Source organism: Sinohyriopsis cumingii, chromosome 2 (assembly GCF_028554795.1).
Source record: "Sinohyriopsis cumingii isolate HCF-2022 chromosome 2, ASM2855479v2, whole genome shotgun sequence".
Taxonomy (NCBI): domain Eukaryota; kingdom Metazoa; phylum Mollusca; class Bivalvia; order Unionida; family Unionidae; genus Sinohyriopsis; species Sinohyriopsis cumingii.
This window is the reverse complement of record NC_142962.1, coordinates 7757307-7780625: the sequence shown is the minus strand read 5'-3', so window position 1 is coordinate 7780625 and position 23319 is coordinate 7757307. Positions and strand designations below refer to the sequence as shown.

At 35.1% G+C, this 23319-nt stretch overlaps 1 protein-coding gene across 1 annotated transcript in view; it reads right to left on the bottom strand.

The window, feature by feature from the left end:
• The window catches only part of LOC149804305 (CCAAT/enhancer-binding protein zeta-like), an 80249-nt gene that overhangs the window by 15790 nt on the left and 41140 nt on the right, over positions 1-23319 (bottom strand). Inside the window, exons 14-22 of the mRNA XM_089938642.1 lie at positions 22048-22132; positions 16941-17055; positions 15844-15985; positions 12293-12373; positions 8224-8274; positions 4665-4851; positions 2718-2860; positions 777-876; positions 58-196 (exon numbers count right to left, since the gene is read on the bottom strand). Coding sequence (XP_089794768.1) covers positions 58-196; positions 777-876; positions 2718-2860; positions 4665-4851; positions 8224-8274; positions 12293-12373; positions 15844-15985; positions 16941-17055; positions 22048-22132 — 1043 coding nt within the window. The remainder of the gene's footprint in view (positions 1-57; positions 197-776; positions 877-2717; positions 2861-4664; positions 4852-8223; positions 8275-12292; positions 12374-15843; positions 15986-16940; positions 17056-22047; positions 22133-23319) is intronic.

Below are 23319 nucleotides of genomic sequence, written 5' to 3'. Positions count from 1 at the left end.
CAAGTAATACCGGTGTCATATATAATAAAAATTACTTTTGACCATGAAAAAGTTTACCTGTGGAAGAATCTCTCCTCTACTGGAATTTTCTTTTCAACCAGTTTACGGTATCTGTCACTGCTGATGACAAATTGTTTGACTCCCTTCAGCATGGAAGTCTCCTTGCCCCTGGTCAGGATCATTCCTGGCTTCTTCACTAAAGGTGAATTTAATGAACACACATCAAAATGGAAAAAATAAAAGATATAAATAATTATAATCAGAAGATTCAACAAAATTAGGGTGACAGAAGTAAAGAAAATGAGGAGAGGTAAAGAAATAGAGATAGGAAAGGAGGAGGAGGAGGAGGAGGGGAAAGAGAGAGAGAGAGAGAGAGAGAGAGAGAGAGATACAAACACACAGGAGTCTGGAGGTGCAATGGGGAAAATAAAACTACTGGATGTGATGAGAAAGCAGGTTATTTCCTTCAAATAAAATACTTTGGAGATGTCATCAAAACTTTGAAAAATACATGTCCAACAACACAACCATGTCTAATCCAACTTCCTGGTAAGTTTCACAAACATGGGAGCACGATCACATTAGTGCTGAATGATGAATGTGTACAAAAGAATTTGCTCAGATCTCCAGAACAGTTTCTGAAATAAATTACTTTTACTATTCATTAATAAGCTTTTAATTTTCTTCTAAAAAATTCTAAGATTGATTTTTACAGCAAAGAAAGAAAAAATTCCAGAATCCTTGTACCACTTTTCTGTGATACCACAACTGCTCACCTCTACTGATCTGTTTTGGATTCTTGTACACAAACCTGTCTAGGAATCGAATCAAACTGAAGTCCTGTAGAGGGTCACCATCATATTTGATGCACTCTCCCTGAAAAGATGTAACGTAATCTAAACAGTAGAAGGGATTAGTGCAGGTAGAGTAAATTTACACAAAATTCCATTTCAAATTTAACAGAATATATTTATTGGTGGACGGTTTGTTGATGTGCATGTTTTAGAATTTCAATCGATCCCTGGTGGATGGAACTGTGGGGTGGGTCTCATGTTCAATAACCTGCCACACACTGGAAAGAACAAGGGAGGTGCAGGACAAAAATTCATTAAGATGCCTTCATAATAGTAAAATATAAAAGAGGAGAAAGGAACACTAGCTGTGTTTGATTTGTTGGTTTCAATAGCATTTTGAACTCATTATTGGCTAAATCATGATGAGGAAATGGGAGCTAAGTGCCTTTTCCCTATGGACCCAACGAGGTAGCTGACCCTGGCTGTCCCAGTGTTAGTAGCATATTTCTTTCAAACCTTTCAAGGTTTTTCAATGTTTTTCAAGGTTCCAAATCAAGTTTTTCAAGAAGCATTATTACAATATGTGTGTTTGTGAGTGATTTGGATTTTTAACATTGCTTTAACAATTTTTCAGTCATATCACTACGATGTCAGCAGTGTGGCAGTTTACAGTAATGTCTAGCACTGGGGCATCATGCCACAGACATGTAGCGTGATGTCCCACCCAGTCACATTATCCTGACACCAGGCCAACCAGTCCTAACACTAAGCTCTTAATTGAATGTAAACACAAGTTAATACTTACTATTACTTCATACGAGGAACATTTCTTAAAAAAAATGAAAACATGAAGTCAAGAGTATGATCATTCAGTGGTTTGGAATGAATCATACGGTCGGTAGAGCACTCTATCTCACTGCATGCAAATCAATATCCTTCTGGCATAAATTAGCATTTTACAAAGCTCTTTGAGAATGATCTCATAATCCTAACCTTATATTTTTCTTATCTAGCCACCAAAGTTGGAATCAGCAGCCAGCCTTTTAGAAGATTGCAAATGATTCAAATTTAAACGACAGATACATCTGGGCTTCATACAATCAAAAGTTCAAAATGTACGACTGGGCAGTGGCTAGTTGTGGAATTATTTTTGTTCCGCACAAAACTTAACGAAAGATTTTTTTTGCTGTTTTTTTCCCTTTTCTTTTTTATTTAAATCTACATAACGAAAACTATTTATTAATTCCTTTCAGTTTCAGGAAAATCAAATCTTTTCAATGTACCCAGACAATATTTTGAATTTTCAAGGTGTTTTCAAGGCCCTGAGGGACAAATTCATTTTTCAAGGCTTTTCAAGGTCTCATATGGACACTGCTGTCCTGTGTGGGTACTGAACCTGTGACCTTTGGATTAGAAGCCCAATGCTCTCCCAACTGAACAAATGTGGCTCCCCCAGTAAATGGCTGAATATGGGAGGGAGTTCCGTTAGACCACTAAAAGGGGGAGGGAGTAGGGATAACTGAAAAAGCATGTGGATAATGCTTCATGACAACTTGAAAACTGTTACTTTAATGTGATTTACAATAATAATGGTGCCACTACCTGGCAGGTCAAAATTTTATCATACTTTCAATAGATTTTGTTTAAATTTAGTTCTCTCATTTGTATTTATTTTTACAATAACGTAATTCCTTCAGGAGGATAGGATTTAGATCTTGCTCGTACCTTTTTCATACCTTTTTAATACTTTTTTCATACCTTTTTCATACCTTTTTCAGAAATGTGATTATTACTTCATAATGACTCACAACATTGCCCATAGTTCCTAGAGCTAAGCTTCCCAATTTCAATGCATTGAGAAACATTCATTAATTACCTGCTATGATAAGATTTTTACTTACTGACATTTTCCCACTGACTCACCTGAAGAAGTTGACTGGCAAACAATGCGACTGAAGGATGGAAGTGCAGTGATAGTTTCTTCAGTTCCCAGACACATTCATTTTCTGCATGGCAGTACTGGGGATTTCTATGGCATGGGTCATAGTCATCCCTCTTAGCTTTGGCTGAAATAGGATAAACTCATGAATAACAAACAAGATTTTCCTCAGATGTATGGTCTTGATAAAAAAAAATCATACTTTGTTTTACCAGTGATAAATTGTGTTTTGCAGAGATCATCATGCAAAATGCAATGTCTGAATAGTTCGAAAATATGTTTTCCCTTCTGAAATATTTGTTCCTGATCAGGCCCAAAATTTAAGTACAGTAATGCTGTAACATTTACCAAAATTTCTAAACATGCATGCAGTTGAAAAGAACTGAAATTATGCTAAAAGTACATAATATATTTAAAATACTTCATTTGAAACAAATTAGTTACTTTTAGTTACATTTAATGATCCTGAATGGAAAGGTTACTGAGTTACAGATAGGACAAAATTCATGATACTGTGTGGTACGAAGTGAAAAACTTAATCTGAGGTATTGATCTGGCCTTGTCTTATACTCAGCATCGACGTAAATATTGATAAAGGATGGAAATTTGTCAAATTTGCTGATTTTATTTTTACTTCACATCGACTTATAGGCCAGCAAATACAGTATGTGAATATTGCTCTTGTATCAATATACCAATCCTCTACTCTGTCTGTTGATACCCATTCTTTCAGCTTGTATGAAACTATTTTCCAATATAAGGTCTGTTCTGAAAGCGCTTTGGGATCTTTTGCAAGTTCATGAGTTAGACTTATCAATTTAAGGCAAATGCACAAAAGTAAGCCATGTTCATTGATTAATCAATGGATCGAAGTGTCTTGATGAGATTTTGATTCTGAATGTTGATGGATTTTGCTGTTGAGGCCTTTTCTGAAGGAATATTAGTTGTGGGCAACACTACAGTCATGTAATGTGCCAGCTCATACATAGACTGGGGCACCTACAGTGAAGTGATTATTGCCAAGATTAAAGTGAAAAACTGCAGAAAGCTTCTGCATCTTTAAATACGATTTTTCCTGCCTGTGCTTTTTGTTTTACATGTTTAAGGAGCACTTTTTTGTTTTAGCATGTTTAAGGAGCACTTTTTTGCCAGCTGATCCATAATTTGGTCTTTGCAGTTCATGCACCAGGCAAATCCAAGCTTCTTGAATTACAGAATATATTCTGAAGAAAAAAATCCTTACTGTCATCTTTTTGTTCAAACAAGCTCCATTTGAAACAAATTTTTACTGGCTGGTCAAATTCAGTGATAAAAATACATTTACCTCTTTCAACAAATTTAAATTCCATAGAAGCCATGAAATTATTTAAAAAGATCTGGAATATGCAAGATGTAACAACTAAACTAAAACTGCAGAAAGAAATTCACGCATGCACAATTAACTTCCAATATACACTGTAGTGGTGTCTAGTTACTTTCTTTCCTACTCGAATTATATTTAGAAAAAAAAAAGGAAAACAGAAAACGTCAGCTGGAAATTTGTACAAAAAAAAGAAAACTGGTGGCCTGCATTTAAACAAAAAACAACAGAAAATTCCAACAAAAACTAGAAAGGTTCCCTCCCTGAATTTAGGACCAGTCAAAATGTCACATTCATGCAGTTTAATCTGCGGTTTTACTATACCTACATCATTAAGTAAAATTTTCATTTTTAAGCCAAAAAAGAGAAGTAAATATCAACCTGATGATACATGATTAAAATCAACCGATACTTGTCAGCTTACTCATGCCTGATGCTTGAGTGGACACTGATGAAGAAAAAAAGTAAACAAGAAGACAATTCAACACATGAGGACTTGCGTTAACATGTTTTAACTTCTCATTTTGCTCATTTCTGCACATTTATAGCCCATAATATTATTTCAACTAACCTCCAAGGTTTTTTCTGTGAACCCATGATGGTTTCTTTGATGATGTCTTGTCTGGGTCATCATCATCTTTATTACTCTTTTTCTCATCTTCATCATCACTGTCATCTACAGCATTAAAGGGTTTGTAAGTGTCTTCTGTGTCCTCAGGCAGTGGGAGATCGACAAAGTGTTCCTCTTCATCAGAGTCCTACGAAGGCATTGTAAATTATAATTAATTAATGAATGATGAATAATATTATTCTAAATTTTAACATCTTAAAGAGATGGTGAATAGAATTTTTAGTCCAGAAGAGTTTACAACATTAAATTCAATTATTGTTTTTATATACAGACTTTAACTAAGAACTTTCATCAAGTAATATGCAGGCATATTTTGGGTTAAGACAGAGAAACAAGATATAACCACCAACATCAGTTGCCTGACCACTTATCTTTGCATTTACTGGAATCAGGAATCAAACCTTTGACTGAAGAGATGCAAATCAAGTGTTATGACTGCACTAACCAGGTCAAACTAATTTAGTATGCATCTTGAAACTAAGGGTACATCATATTTAAGATGTTCCCTTTACCAAAATAATGTTCACTGTGCACCTCAAAATTGAATCAATCATTACACTATACATTAATGACCTCACTTGTTACCTCAGATAATGTCTGAATATTTTTTAAAATATTAGTGCCAGCCAAAGAGACCAAGAAAGTCAACGAAAAGTACATAACATCTTTGGAAATCATTAGATATCTATTAATGCCAAAATCAGCTTCTAAATGATGCAATCTCAATAAGACAGTCATATATATATATATATATATATATATATATATATATATATATATATATATATATATATATATATATATATATATATTGGCAACATACACTTTTCCAAATAGTTTTTAATTTCAACTAGTGCAGTGGTTCCTAAACTGTGGGCTGTGCAACACCCCAGGGATGAGAGGGTGGGAAGGGGAGGAGGGAGTTACTCCAAGGAACCAAATAGTGCAATTATGAGCATGTGGGGGTCTGCAAATTTGTTTTTAAAGAGTGGGTCATCATGCTCAAAAAGGTTGGGAACCAATAAACTAGTGCATGTTTCATTAAGACTCTGGATATTAAAGGCTTGTCAAATTTCAGGTTTTGCAAAGACTTTCAGTGTGATAACGAATCTGAAAAAAATGAGGATAAAATTTTATTTGGGAGGGGCTGTAATTTCAGTCATAAAAATGGAGGATTTTATCTGACAACAGGTTGTAGACTATTAAACACAGGACAGACATATGTCATTAACATAAGTCTTTTTGAACATCTAAATGTGTAGGCTCGCATACTCAGGTTTTTGGACCTGAAATTAAAAAAATGCCTGGTAAATGTTGTTGAATATATTGTACATCACCTGTTGTATATGTTGGTCATGTAAATCATTCTGCCTGAGTGTACTGTTACTATCTGATACAGTATGTTGGATTTATTAAGGAAATGTGGTTTATATAGCAAATCTTTACCATGTTTTCAAGGATTTCAGTTGTTTTACCTTTGTCTTTTTTATATACCATACAGATACGCAGCTGTAAGTCAACAATTTTTTATACTAAAAATCCAATATTGTGACAGAATCTGTTTTACTGCCATTGCCATACCTTATAGTACCATCTAATGACAAATTGTAGGACAAAAATGTCATGAAAATACATTATGTAAATGCACTGGCCAATGTGTTTTTCATTATCTTTCATTTAAAAAAAGAATTTGAATTTGATAGACAAATAAAGCAAATGGGACTTATTTTTGCACATATTTCTTCTTTTCACGAAAAAAAACATTTGCACTTTAGTACAACCCACTTTATTAAGAGGTGATTCAATGGTCTTTATTAAGAGGTAATTCAACAGTCTTTATTAAGAGTTTATTCAATGAATCTTTATTAAGAGGTAATTTCAATTTGTCTTTATTAAGAGGTCATTCACTGAGTCTTTATTAACGTGGATTCAACAAGTCTTTATTAACCTTTTACCTCATGGAAGCACCTTTAGATGTTTGGACACCTGCTGTAAACATCAGCCATTTTGAGCTGGTTTTCATAGTGCCACCTTTGGGGAAAACCCTTATTAGATACTACATTCATTGCTGTAAATGACCATTACATCTGATCATGTGGTCATTGTTTAAGATCAAATTGTAATTTGCTATTTAAAGTAAATGGGTTGGATTATCCAATTTCCAAACAGAGGCCACGGATTTCATTCAGTGCTTTCTAAAGTTAGGATGATTAGAATCACAACCATGAAAACTTCAGTAACTTTGGTAAAGGCTCTGATGTTCATGCAGACAACACTGAAATTTTACAATTTATCAAATTCAGATGATTTAGAGATGTAGACCTCAACAAAGAACTGGTTAATTTCGATATCACAAATTGCAGAAATGGTTGGTCACACTGGTTCACTGGCTTGATGCTGAACGAGTTGTCTCAAGATTTTATAGCACATAAAAAATTCCTTATGTGAAAAACAATTATACAACATTAACGATCAAATTTTACTCTTAAATCTTTCTATACATAATAGATGTTTATCAAGAAAGTGAACTTATTCAAATTGATGTCGAATGTAATGTATACTACACTGCTCTAGCAGTCAACAGTCAGGCCTATGTGTATGGAGTAAAATAGGTAACAGGTGTTTTATTTATAGCACACTGCAATGTGTGATTTTTTTTTACCTGTGTATCAACTGCCAACAAAGTCAGACACTATATGAGGGTAAAGAGTGTAATCCAATGAGTCTTTATTAAGAGTTGATTTGAGGAGTCATTATTAAGGGATTCAGTGAGACTATATTAATGCAGATTCAATGAGTCTTTATTAAAAGTTGATTTAATGAGTTTTTAAGAGTTGATTCAAGGAGTTTTTAGTAAGAGGTAATTCAATGAGTCTTTATTAAGAGGTAATTCAATGAGTCTTTATTAAGAGGTAATTCAATGAGTCTTTATTTATTAAGAGGTTATTCAATGAGTCTTTATTAAGAGGTAATTCAATGAGTCTTTATTAAAAGGTTATTCAATGAGTCTTTATTAAGAGATTATTCAATGAGTCTTTATTAAGAGGTAATTCAATGAGTCTTTATTAAGAGGTTATTCAATGAGACTTTATTAAGAGGTAATTCAATGAGTCTTTATTAAGAGGTAATTCACTGAGTCTTTATTAAGAGGTGATTCATGAGTCTTTATTGAACCCTTCAGATCTCTTGACTTGGATGATAAAATAACCATAACTGTTGTCTTTGTTACAGGGCTAAATTTTAACTGCAAATAGTGCATGATATTTATCCTTTGAATTTCCCAATATCAGTGATAGGTAATTCAAAAATAAAAGCATACAAAATGTAAAGAAGGATGGATCATAGGCTGTGAGCAACCAGAGCACTTCCCTCCCACACTGGAAAAAAGGCAAAAGTCCATAAATACACTATCAAAGTACTCTCTCTCTCTCTCATATATATACATAGAGGCACTAATATGGAAAAACTCTTAAACATATCAGTAAGATCATTTGCTTACCTCTTCCACATGATTGAAGTTCATTTGTATACCTGGTTTATGCTTCAGTACCTACAAGAAACCAATGCATTAATACTGAAATAATTCTTCACAAAATCTTTGGTGAGTGCCTGGATATAGTCAGTGTATCAAGATGAAAAAAGTTGATCACCAAATTAATTGTCTTCTCCCGAGTCTTACTGCATAATGACCCTTTCCACTGCAGTATGCCATGTATAAGATGGTTTTATGTTTTATATATTTCTAACATCCAGTTTTTCAAATACTTTGCTGAGATATTAATAAAATTCAAAGGTCACTGCACTTGGAACCAACCTGAAGTAAACATATTTTAAGAAGATAATAGATAGAAATATATTAAAAGTTATGATATCAGGATGCAAGATGAAATGCAGGTAATGTTTTACTTTTGCCACATACATGAAAATATTTCAATCTAGTGATAAATCAGTAAGGCAAACATTTGTACAGCTTGCCTAAATCTCATCTGTTTTATGTAACGATGACATTTTGGTCCAAAATGTGTGTGTGTACATGCGTAAGTGTGAGTGTGCATGCATGTGTGTGTGCTTGTGATGATCAACACAAAGGTCAATACATGTCAGGTGGGGGTCTGAATGGGACCTCCATGTCATGCCTAACAGTAAATACAATTAATGGGCAAAACAAGGCAGATTCAGATATACAAATGACACTGGCCCCTGGGTCAATTCTAACCCCTGGTACTTAGTCATTGAGCCATAACACAGAAATTACTGAGATTCACACCCTATAACCATACAGGCATCGTAAAAAGGAAGACACAATCAAGAAAAGGGTCCATTGTTAAATCCCAGCTTTCATAACTTGGAGATCTCTCTCTCTTTTTCTCTCTCTCTCACACACACACACACTGGGAATATATGTATATATATAAACTGGGAATGAAAAAGACAAATATACACAAGGAAATGACACTGACCCCATGGTACAGCCATACCTCCTAGGAGTTAGCCACCTGGTCATAACTTAAGAAATTATTGAGATCCCAAGTAGTAGTTATCCTGAGGTGTTATGATCAGGTAACATATTTGAAGAAGAAACTGTTAAGATTCCCACCCTACAACTAAATATGCATTTAAATGCATCCAAATACTGCATCTATATTGGCCCTTACATCTGTTCTTACTGTTGGGTACTTGACCATATGGGCAGAGATTGGGGAGGGGGGGATAAACCAGGAAATGGGGATATATACTTGACAAACACTTTACTTTCACTGTTATTATTTTTTGTCAACTTCTTAATGGTCAAAAAATAGTTTTGTCCATTTCACTGATGCTGTAAATTTTGTTGTAATCTGTTCAACAATTCCTGAAAATGTTTCTACCCTAATAAAAATCAAAGTACTGGAAATACTTTTGCTTACAGGGTTGAAGAGACACTAACTTACATCAGATGAAAATAAAACTTCCAAGATACTGTTATTCATGTCATTTTTGCTTCCATAAACTGATTGCTGTAAATAATATTTATATTCTTATTCTAAACTGTCTTTTCTTTATATCATACATGCCAATCCCTGGCATGGAAAAAGTGTAATCCAAGTGGACAAAAAGAGTAATCCGAGCAGAAAAAGAGTAATCATCATATAACATAGCAAAATTCAATAAGCATATGTACAAAATGATTTATTTACCTCTCTGGTCTTTTAACATCAAATACTGCTTCAAATTTTCATATATATCACTTTGAGCTTTAAAGAGCAACATTCTCTCATCCTGCACTTTAAAACACTTTGTACCAGCTGAGATTATGAATGTTTTGCACACCAGTAGAACACTATGTGCTGGGTTATAGAGCCTGGATCTGAATTCAGTTTTATTTTTGTTAACAATATGGAACAATCTCTCACAGTCAGCATTACAGTGGTAAAGAACCAATATTACTTTCATAACCTGACAAAGAAGAGTAAATATATATCTTCGAGTTATTGGGTCTTTTAGCTGGGAAATAAGGTGCCATTGTACATCAACTCTGTCCGCATGAAGTACGTTGTCAGGTAGAATACCAACTTTACACTTCATGAGTTCTCATTCTAATTTATCGGTAGCCTTTCCTGCAGCAAGGTGCATCATATGACAAGGACAACCTGATATGTACACTGATGAAAGCCATTTTTCAAAATGTAGAATACAACTCCTTTATGTGTGATTTGGATTTTTAACATAGCTTTTAACAATTTTTCAGTAATATCGCTACAATGTCTGCAGTGTGGCAGTTTATAGTGATGTCTAGCACTGGGGCATCATGTCGCAGACATGTAGCATGATGTCCCACCCAGTCACATTATCCTGACACCAGGCCAACCAGTCCTAACACTAACCTCTTAATGCTGAGCACCAAGCAAGGCAGCTGAAAGTACTATTTTTGTAAGTCTGTGGTGTAACTCATCCAGGGATAGAATCCACGACCTCCTGCATCCGAGGCGGACACTCTAACCGCTAAGCTACAAGAGCAGTCAACTACTTTATGAATTATCAGCTTAAAACCCCATACAGTTCTGCCAAGTTATGTTTATTCAAAGTATTATTAAGTAAATAAAAAATGTTTTCTCCAGTGGAATCTACTGTTAATTCCAGTAATGAAAGAAGAGTACTCTGACTTTGCCCTTTTCGTTGTCAAAGTCTCTTACACAGACTAGATACAACTTTTGTCATCATAATCACTGATCTTGTCTGTTGCAATGCTAAACGGCCCATTTTTCATGGCTTATGAAGTTTTAAGTGAATTATCTTTTGCTAAATGCCTAACAATATTAGATTATTTTGTTCTTGCATATGCATATTTTCTGCAATTTTGGAATCAGGAAACATTCACTTGAAAAAAGAACCAACATAGTCTTCTACTGCTAGGGGTAGTCTGTGTTCTATTAAGAACTCGGTAAATGTGTTATAAAATTTGTGTCCACAATTTAGTTCTGCTGTAAAAAAAAGTTAACTTAGTAACATGAGCTAATTCAAGGTTTCTTTGTTTACTACCATCACCAATATTAAAATCCTTTCTACACAGCCTGCAATGGGCGTGAAGCTGCCCTAGAATGGAATGCTGTTTTGTGTAATTTATGTATTCATCTTTGAATCAGTTTTTTGTCTTTTTCTAATCCCTCTGTGAAATTATTTGAAAAACATTTTTGCTCTAACACACGTATCGACTAGAATAAATCTGACTTGACTTTTAGCATAAATACCTACAGACTGGTTCTGTAGTAGATATGAATCAGAACAAAGAATTTGCAGGCAAAGAGTAAAAGTTAGAAAACCAGTCTGTTCTCTCCTAACAAAGTCACACACCTGCTATAAATAGAAACTGAGGTCAAAAGTCTGAAAGTAGAAACCAGCATGTTTCTTGGAAATAGGGCAGCTGTTATAAATAGAACATGATACAGTTAGGAAAGTGCATGCAAGTCTAAGAGCAAGCATAGTCCTATGCTGGAGTTATGTAGAAGCTGTCTTTTCTAGAATACTGTCTGAAAGATTAAAGGGATGCTAATAAAAGTGGGAAAACAATTATTAATTTTCTGGGGAGGGAGATATACCCAAAAAGTGTAATCTGAATACATTTACGTGTAAAGCGTAATTTAGTAAGGAGAAAAAAGCATAATGATTACGCCAAAAGCATAATGGTTGGCATGTATGTGTTGGTAGAGAATTGATACTAAAATATGAAACACTGAGGATTTATTCTGGTGATTTCCATGCAGAAGTGTTTTCTACTATTGTTCAAGTATTAACACCTGTTGACAAAAGTACAGAGAAATAGCTACTATAAGATGCAATCATTTACCAAAATTTGAGTTTATAAATATGAAACTGACAAGAACAGCCAGTGGATTTGTACTTCGTTACTAATTTTAGTAAGACCATGGACTAGTTACTATTATTTGTAATACAAACTATATTTGGTAAAAGAAAAGGAATACTATGTCTCATGGGGAATTAAATTGTCCTAAGCCAAAAAACAGATCTAATTTTTAAACAATTCTAAAACTACTATGCTTTGTCAAACTGAAATGAATTATCTTAATTACCTCTGAAAGTAAAACCAAACATCCACAGGTGAATTGTGGGTTTTGATAGCAGCAGATCTGTAACAGCCGCTTGATAAAGGCCTGTTGATAAATGAAGATAATGAATTAAGTATCATAAAAATAAGTGAAAGAATGTTATGTTATCTTGCTCATCAAAGGTATAAATTAATTTTCAAGGTGCAAGTTATATACTGCAACCAGAACTGGAAACAGTTAAATATTATGTGCAAGAAACAAATATATTGTATCAAATTCAATTTGTAACTTAGCTTGTGTCCAACTGATGCAATCTTACTCTACTTGTAACTTATTTTGTTTATTTTACTTCTGCTTATCCTGATATATAACATAATGTACTGCAGTTATGAAATAAGAGATACTGCTGGAACATCCTAGGACTCTGTGAGATATGATGGAAAAACATTGGAGAAACAACTACTTTGGAAGGCCACAAACTGTACTTCAGTGGAAGAGAAGACAAACATGAGCAGGGAGTTGGGCTCCTTGTACACAAGAACAGTATGAGTACTGTCAAGGGATGTCAGCCAATCTCCAGGCTGCACACCACCATCCACCTAAGGGCAACTCCATTCAACATCACCATAACACAGGCATAGGCCCCAACATCAGAATGATGATGCGGATGTGGAAGACCAGCTACAAGAAGCTGTGGATAAAACCCCAAAGAAAGACATTCTGGTTGTGCAAGGCGATTGGAATGCCAAGCGGGGACCATCACAGTCAGATTGACTCCGACAATACCGACATGGACACGTTGATCACCACCTTCAGTGGCAGACATCGCCCAGTCAAGAAGCCCTGGGTTACAGCTGAGGTCATGAACCTGTGTGACAAGAGGAGGTAACTGAAGAAGAAAAAGAATGATAAAGAAAGGGCAGAGCAGTACAAGGTAGTCAACCGGGAAGTCAAGAAAAGCATGAAAAAAGCAAAAGAGAACTGGATAGAAGAACAGTCCAAAGACATTGAGGGAAACTTGATAAAGAACAACAGCAGGAAATCATAACAACTGGTCCAAGTTCTAACAAGCACAAAGCAACAGCGGGTTACCTCCTTACAGGACAAAGCCGGAAACTGCCTCACTGAAGAAAACAATATTCTGGAAAGATGGACAGAGTACTACACAGAACTTTACAACCACTGAGCCACAATAGATCCAGAGGTACTGAATGTCCCTCCAGCAACTAACGACAACCACCCTATCCTAGGTGAAAAAGTAGAAGCCGCAGTGAGATCGCTGAAAAAGAGGAAGTCAGCAGGAGTGGACAACATACCAGCAGAACTGATCAAAGCTTGGGGAGAAGCAATGATTAGAACCCTCACAAACATCTGCAACAAGATCTGGCATACAGGAGTAAGGCCACAGCCATGGACCCAATCACTAAGGAAGGCAACTTGCAACAGTGTCAAAACCACTGTACAATCAGTCTTATAAGCCATCCAAGCAAAGTCATGTTGAGGATACTGCTGAACAGACTAAAGCTGCAGGCTAAAAAGATCATCGCCCAGGGATAAACAGGTTTCAGAGCTGGGCGCAGCACAAAAGAGCAGATCTTCTACCTCTGGATATTGTGTGAGTAGTACCTCCAACACCAGCAAGATCTGTACCGTGTCTTCATGAATTTCAAGAAGGCATTTGACAGGATAGGGCATGCAGCCTTGTGGGTGACCATGACACTACAACATCAATGCCAACTTCATCACAGTAATAGAGCACCTCTATGACAGTGCAGTATACTTTAACAGCAGCATAGGGGACTGGTTCAGAACGACAGAGTCAGAGTCAGACAAGGCTGTCTGCTCTCTCCCATACTCTTCAACATCTTTCTGGAGAGAACATGGCTGACGTGCTTGAAAAGCATGAAGGTACAGTCAGCATCGGAGGCAGAACAGTCACCAACTTACATTTTGCCGACAACATTGATGGACTAGCAGGAAAGAAGCAAGAATTAGCTAGCTTAGCAGAGAGCCTTGACAAAACCTCTGCAGCCTATGGCATGGAAATCAGTGCAGAGAAGACAAAAATGACAACCAACAACACCAAGGGCATTAGCACTGACATCAGGGTCCAAGGTACGAAGCTAGAAACAGTCAACAGCTTCAAGTATTTGGGGGCAACTGTAACAGATGAAGGATCGAAGCCTGAAGTACTCTCCAGAATTGCACAGACACTGCATCACTGCTGACAAAACTGAAGCCCATCTGGAACAACAAGAACATCGCACTCAGTTCAAAGGTCAGACTGATGCACTCACTGGTGATCTCCATATTTCTCTATGCCTGCAAATCATGGACCATAACAGCTGACTCGTAGAAAAGGATAGAGGCCAGAGATGAGATGTTCCAAAAGATCCTCAGCGTCACATACAAAGACTGTCACCAATGAAGAAATGTGGCAAAGGATCAGACAAGCCACTGGGCCTCACTATGACCTCCTGATCACAGTTAAAAAATGTAAACTGCAGTGATATTGGCATGTCTCAAGATCATCAGGACTTGCCAAGACAATCCTGCAAGGCACTGTACAAGGAAGAAGAAAGAGAGGCAGGCAAAGAAAGATGTGGGAAGATAACATTTGAGAGTGGACAGGCTTGACATTGAGTAACTCACTGAAAAGACAGAAAATAGAGAGGAATGGAGGAATCTGGTTGTTCGGTCTACCAGACTACAGAACTGATGATGAATGCAGTTAAACATATGAAGTCAGTCAAAATGGAAGCTATATCTTCAACAACTGCGTTCAACCATTTTTTTTTTTACAGCAATGAAAGCATAAAATTTATAGCATTATACCATTAAAACTTTAATTACGTCCATACGCCAAGAATGCCTCCATAAATATTATGCAATTAAAGAGCGTAGGGCCTAGTTAATCAGGGCTCATAAATCCATCAAATTTTGTGGAAAACAGCAAACTTCAAACTAGACCTGGATCTTCTTAATACAAACCTCATACCAAATTTGGTTTGAATCCATTAAGATTATTGAGGAAACTGAAAGGAGGCATAGGTCTATGTCAAATAGGGGCCATAACTCTGTATACTTTTGCAGGAAAAGAAAAATCACTTCACCATGATCTTCTTAAAAGAAAGTGTTATACTAAATTTGATTTCAATTCATGACATCCTTTGAAAATTGTTGAGTGGAAACAAAGTTGATGGCCAAATTTCTAAGCAAAATAGGAAACATTATTTTATAATATTTTGCCCAGCAAAGATGAACATCAAACTTGACTCAGGCCTTCTTAATGTACAGTCATAACAATACTAATTTTAATTGATGAAAATCAAACTTGACGCAGGCATTCCTAATGTAAAGAGTCATACTAATACAATTTCAATCGATTAAAACAAAAACTTGATCCAGGCCTATTTAAAGTAAATGATTATACTAACATTAATTTCAAACCATTAGGTCCATCAAACTTGTGACATACATTACAAGATGGAACAGGATGAACAGATATGGCTAACATTATATACATGCCACACATGTGGCGGGGACATAAATAAACTTTTGTGAGGCACATTTACCTTGACCCTCCTTTCTGACATGTCCTTCTTCATGCTCTTGAACAGCAGGTTGAGGAACATGGCACATTTTGATGAATTTTTTAGAGCAGGATCCAACATCTTTCTGTACAGTGAGGAGTAATATCTGTCCGACACATTTTGACTGGAAAGAATTAAATAAGTCATTATTACATATCCAAGAATGTTTTAATAAAGGATTATGTGAAATATAAATATCTTTTCATGAGGACAAGAGTGTTCACATTGTGTGATGACGAAAGCAGGGTTGATATGTAATGATATCTAGACAATCTGATGCAAAACCTACTCATGGTGGTGTTGTTGTTGTTGTTGTTGTAGCCTTTAACGCCATTTTTCAGCACACGATAGGCTATACATGGTGGCCAGTATTAATGGTGGAGGAAGAACCCGGGAAAGAACCACTGACCCACAAGAAGCTACTGGCAAGCTTTCTCACATACCCACATTAGCCGAATCCGAGACTCGAACCCACGCAGACAGAGGTGAGATGGCAGTGATCCGTAACGAAAAGCACTTTAGACCACTTGGCCACTCTGGGCCCCTACCCATGGTGTGACAGAGAGGCATAATATTATATACTCTACCACTACCTTTTTAACAGGAAAAGATCACTTAATACCTTAGATTATGGTCCTATAACAAATGCCTGTATATGTGTACATGGGTGTATGCTTGCATAACTATGGAAATTACACATACTACAGCTCCCCAGTTCTGAACCACAAAACTATTATGTCCTATAAAACATATGGCTTGAAATTTCTTTTATCTGTTGTTCTAATTTACATACTTTTCATAATAAGAGAACTAAAGAGTGATAATGGAGCAATTTTTTATGCTTTTAAATTTGGTTGTAACTCTGGCTTTGAAAATTAATAATAATTAAACTACCAATAAGATATTTGTTCACAGAACACATATCCCATCACACTGCCTGAAATCACCTACATGCAAAACTTTACAAAGGTGTGAAGAATGGAGAGATATGAAACAGCACCACAATAGGGGGTACTATTGTCCAGCTAGGGCATAAAAATACTAACAGAATTTATTTCTCCCTATATTTATTTACTCACCTTGAGTCCATAACCTGGTACAGAAGCATCAGTGCCTGCAGACTAGTGTTAAAATTAACAATATGAACTATCTTGTAAAGTGTGTTCATCTGCTCAGAAATGTAGTCAGCATCAACTGGAAAAGAAAAACGACAAAAAAAATTCAAACATTAACCATACCTTTACTATGAATTTTCACAAAATGAGTGCATTTGAGTGTAAAATGAGTGCATTTGAGTGTAAATTCTTTCTCTCCCTTTTGTACTCTTGATTCTAGAATAATCTGTCAAGATTAAAATGAATTGAAAAATGTTAAACAAAATGGAAAATAAAATCAGATAATCTTTTTAAGATCATGATGCATGATCTTGCCTACATATTGGACAGGTGGAGAAAAAAATTCTCGTACAATCTAATTACACTATTTAAGGCTGGGTTGTTTGAATTAAAAAAGCACATTTACAGCAGCTAACTGAAAATCTGTGAACAGGTCTTCAAATGTAGATTTTATTGTCACTGGCCTGAATGTATTTTCCAGTTAAACAGTTACCAAAATAATCAAGGACTAATACAATGAAATAAAATAAATTTTTTGTGTCATTTTTTGTTAGGTCATAAATTATCCTGGAAATAGTTTTGAAGCTTTCAGTCTGTAAATATCAGAGAAATTTTATTCAGAGTTTTCCCTTATTTACATTTATGCTAGCAAAATTGTTTTTCCATATTTTAGTAAGCAGCAATGCTACTCAGTTTTTGTGTTATTATGCCAAAATGGATGTGAGACTGATGTTCAAGGGATGATTATGCCATAACTAGGGCCACTTGGTAGGCCCAATTTCTGTTGGCAGCCCTGGATGTTTTGTTTCTTATCCCAAGACAAAGTAAATCTTGCTTTCCGGAAATGTTTCCTCATTTCATTCACATTTGTAACATGTTAACGGATTCAGAAACATAATTTTACCTTTTTCCTTACCAGAAGTAATCTTGATCATATAAAATCTTAACAATGTAGCAAACAGAATTATTATAATGGAACCAACATTTTTATTACATTAGATGAATAAACAAATACATATGTTAGCAGAATAATATATAATAAATAATAATTTATAAAATTAGCTATTAGCTGAATAAAAGAACACAACAACTTTGCTACTATTATTACTACAAAAGAGGCAACATCTTTACAAAACAAGAACAAACGTACATATACACAATTTTGGTTTAAACTATATACAAACCCTAATAATAATGACTTTTATAATATGCTAAAGAGAAATTGCAACTAAAATTACATAAATGATGAAAGATTATAGAATAAAACCCAAAATGTTATTCTGGAATCATCATTAAATGCATAATATTCTTATTAGAAAAGCAGCCGTGTTTTAAAAGTGATGATGATAATGAATGATGATGGTGACAGATGATATTGATGATGGTGATGATTAGAACAATAGTAAAATGTGCTTTGCAAAGTAGACATGATTACTAAAATTGACTCCTTAGGACATTAAAGGGAAAAACTTGTTTTGGGAAACCAAAGTTGGAAATATTGGCATTTAGGGGCCATGACTCTTCTAAATGATGAAACTGAAAGCTTGAAATCTGATTCTTTCAAGGACCTCTCAATACAAAAAGCATACTACGCAAACATAAAATTGACCAACATGGGAAATAACTCTGTCCAAAATGGAGTAGATGAGACAAAAAAAACCACCTAAAAATACACATCTGGGTCTTTAAAAGAATGTTTACATCAAATTACATCAGAACATGTTCAATTCATTTGTTAAATTTTACCTTTTAATTCAGTTTCAGTGTAATCATCATCAATGAGATATGCTCTCTCATATTCAAACATGAAAAGTGCCACTCTACTGTCAGAGCTATGTACATCATCATTAATGTGAGAATCCAAGTTCCAACAGTGTTTTGATCTCTGATTTGTGCAACTGTTTGTTGTATTGTTACAATCAATTAAAAGTAGACCTGATTTGTATTATCACATTAATTATGTCTTCTGAATCAAATCAAATAAATGGTGGATTACAAAAAAGTTAGAAGGCTGGCAAATCCAACCAGTGTAAGGGCTAGTGATCATGAAGTTATAAAGTCAACTCATTTCAACAGACCAACTGAACACTATTATAAATATTATTATGTAGGTAACATAATTAAACCATCTAACAATCATCAGGGGTTTATCCAACCAAATCACAAATGTGATCAAGGATAGTAAGGGAAGCAAGTGAAATTTTACAGATACAGTTTATTCTGGAGAACTGAGTTCCAAAGATTGTGGTGAACTTTAAGATAACAGAATTGACACTCAAGGACAAGCATAAATTTCACTTGTACATGCAATCAAATCGCTGCTTCAATATTTCACTAATAAAAACCGCGGCTTCAATATTTCACTAATAAAAACCAAAGTTTTAACATTGACAGTTGTTGTTTCATGAATAAAATGTTTGTACTTTTTTTAATAAATCTGGTTTTATTATGAATCTGCAATAACAATCAAATATTGTCAACATGCAGAAATCAATGTCAATACACAATGCTTTTACAGGTATAAAAGATAATGCTGAAACCCTCTGGAGTAATGTTTTTAACTATCTTACAAAGGTTGGTAATCTTGAAATGAAAGGCAATTTATAGAAAGGTGAACAACTTCAATAGCAAAGTATTTTATTGACAATTACTCTCAATGTGATTATAAAACAAGTATTAAATTATAAACAATCCCCACCCATCCATCTTTTAATTGTCAATGTCCAGCTAGGTTGGCATCCCTTGCTTAACTGCTCATGGGTCCATTATTAACACAGGCCCTCACTTCTATGGCAATCTGTGTGTTTGTACCCCACTGTCAGTTATCACAGAAAAGGTACACTTAGAGGCTGTTGGGCTATGCTAGCTACAAGCAACATCCATTTGAAGATATGAGGGCCATAAATCTGTCCAAAATGGGATTAACCCATAAAAAGCAAATCTAGAGTCATCAGACACGTGTTCACACCAAACTGCATCAGAATATGTTCAATGGTTCCTGAGCTATACAGGTTACAATGATCTGCTGAAGTAGATATTTAAAATTGCAAAATAAAGGGCAATAATTGCATTAAAATTGGATCAGAAAAATATGAAGCCTTTCCAAGGCACATCTCTTCATATTATTCATCTACCAAATGGCATCTAATTATGTGTAACAACTGAAGAGGTTTGGTGGTTACAAGAAGTGTAAATGGAAAGACAGACTGATGGACTGATGAAAAAGATGATTACTAGAGGGCACCTTCATCTTGTTGTTGGGGCACTTGAAAAGAAGAGGAAGAAGAAGATTTTTGTTGTTGCAGGGTTTAACGCCGTTTTTCAGCACAAGATAGGCTATACATGGCGGCCAGTATAACTGGTGGAATAACCCTGGAAAATCCTGGGAAGAACCACCAACCCATGAGAAGCTACTGGCAGGCTTTCTCAAGTACCCATGAGACTCGAACCAACACAGACAGAGGTAAGATGGCAGTGATCTGGAATGGTGAGCACTTTAGACCACTCGGGGCCCAGTAAGAGAAGGAAAAGGAATATGTGTATGCTAATCAAGGACAATAACCTGGTGTTAGTTTAAAATTACCTTTTGCAATAATTACTCTAGTACCTAAAACATTTTCTTCTATATCACTTTTGATGTAATACTATGGCAAACAAATCCAATGTAGAATGTAACATTATAATACAGATATGATTTTGGTCTTACATAAACAAAAATGAAAATTTGTATGTGGGGTTTGGTGGTCCTCCCCCAACGGGGTCTCGAGAGGCAGCGCTCCTGATCCAGGCTCGAAGGGGCCAAAGGCAAAATTACATTTTACACTCATAAAAAACTGCTCCTGGTGCAACTTACAGTCATAGAATAAACCAGAATAATCATTTAAAAAACTAATAAACTTACCAAAAATGTTCAACTTCACTTCAATAATTTCACAATATTTATTGTCACATGAATTGTTCTCCAATACTATTGATGCTGAAGTTACTTCATGTGCATGTCAGTGTTCATATCGTAATTAAGTCACAATAATTTGTCAATTTTTGCAGCAAATATATTATACTTCTCTCTTTTCATAACAAATCTGTAAAATAATCACCCAAGGACCTCAACTATATACAAATAATTCCATACATTCACTTGTCTTTTTCTCCAATGGACAAAACCTGTTGATATGCCAGTCAAGCTCTTTTTGCGGCTTTGGCAAAGATTTCTTTAGCCTTCCTTTTTGTCACCAATGACTTTTTTGGTTCACTGTGCAATCATTTCTTTTCCTTCTCAATGACAGCCTTTTTCATTTCAAGCTGGTGCTTGTATTGGTGACATGCATTATCTATATTCTGACAGAGGGCTACATCTGTTTTCTCATGCAAGAATGCTTTCTTCTTATAGTAATTAACTGCACTTTTTCCAGATGCCTTCTGAGCTTCAATTTTTCCGTATGCAGCTTCTTTTTTAGGTGCTGTTCCAATCCCTTCCAACCGTGAGTACCGTAATTCAGATCTTTCTTGCAAAGGTAAAAAAATGCTAGTCCTCTATATTCAGCTTTCTTGTAAACTGACCAATTAAATTTCCGTCAACTTTTCGCTCCAACCATTCATATTTCCATATGTTTTTTAAACCTTTATCTAAACTTTTCGTGTCATGGTCTCTATCAACAACTTGGGACACCAATGTTTGCAAGCATGCTCCTTCTTTCCACTGCCATCAGTTTCCATTACACGAATATTCAATGGATGAATTTAAACCTTTGACAAATTAGAATACTCTTTACAAGAGTCATGTGCTAACTAATATATGGAACAAATAATTTACAAGGGACATTGCGGAATGGGACCGGACAACATTTTTTAAAAACCAGATCGAAGATGATATAAAAAACAGACTATATAAAGAAAAATCTGATTCAAGTCTGATTGAAACAGAGAAAAATCATGTCTGATAATACTATAATGATCAGTGCAACATAATGCAGAATAATTCAGTACCAATGGAAACAGTCTTAGCAATGCCATGATAACCAGAGCATAGTAGCTAGTTACTGACACTATGATCAAAATCTATCAATCTTACCTCTTGCATGAGGGTATGCCCTATTGACACCTTTTAGTAAACCACTCATCATCTTACTGTCCACCTCACCCTTCTTCACAAATGCCTAAAAAAACAATGTTAAAAAATTATTTCAGTAGTTTAGATGTGAACTGTATTAAGAACTGACCATGCAGAGGCCAAGTTACAGGCTTTTTCTAGTCTCAAAATGACAATCATGCAACTTGTGACCATAAAGCCACAAACCCCAAAACATTAAAATCTGTTGCATGTATACTGAAGTAGGACTAATTTTCATGGCATACTAATTTTTCTGGATATTGTTGCTGCCCCAAACCACAAATGTAAAGACCCAATGAAAGCTTGCCACATATCATGAAGAAGCCCCCCCCCCACTTCTAAGTGTTTGATTCATAGATATCAACAAAGCTATTTGATAAGTCAATGCCCTTTCTGTAATCTGATAATAAAAATTAACTTTCACATACATTTGTTTTATTGTACACATATCTATATGGTATCCACTAGCTGTTATTTCCATCCACTGCCTTAAATCAATGTGCTGTGAGCAAAGTAAAGATGGAAAGAAATGGGGAAAAAAGCACAAGTTATTCAGACTTATTCTTATTTGCACTATTGAAAATAAAAGAATAATGAATGATTCTAGTATATAAAAAAAAGATTAAATACTTATTCAAATCAATTCTTCAATGAACTTTTGAAAAATCTCAATCTACCTATCATTTTCTCCATGAAAGCTATGTCCCAATAAACAACATAACATTAAAATACTAGAACTGTTGCCTAAAGCACATATGCTAATGAAACACTGTATTTATACACTAATTACAGCAGGGTATTGAAGCTCACACTTCACTGATTTTTAGGCAAAACCACTGAATCAAATATCAATCAAGTCTGCTGGTACATAAAAATGTTTTGCAGGTGAATAAATCTGACATTGTTAAATTAAACATGTCCAGAATTCTCAAAGCCATGGATAAAAAGATCTCATTTTTCACATATTTTCATGTCAGCTGCAATCACCCAATGAATCAACTTGACTGATAATATTTTAAGGTTCACTAATAGAATACACTGATAATCACATTTTCCCCAACAGTCTCTCTGACCTGTATAGCATACCAGTTGTGGAAATATGACTTAATTCGTCTTTATAGGGTTCTTTTGTTGTCTTGTCTAATTGATTAAATTAGTTCATACATGTGACAGGCTCAAAAGAAAGGAGTGATTTCATTGTTTTTCAATTTAGATTGCATCTTCACAAGCTGA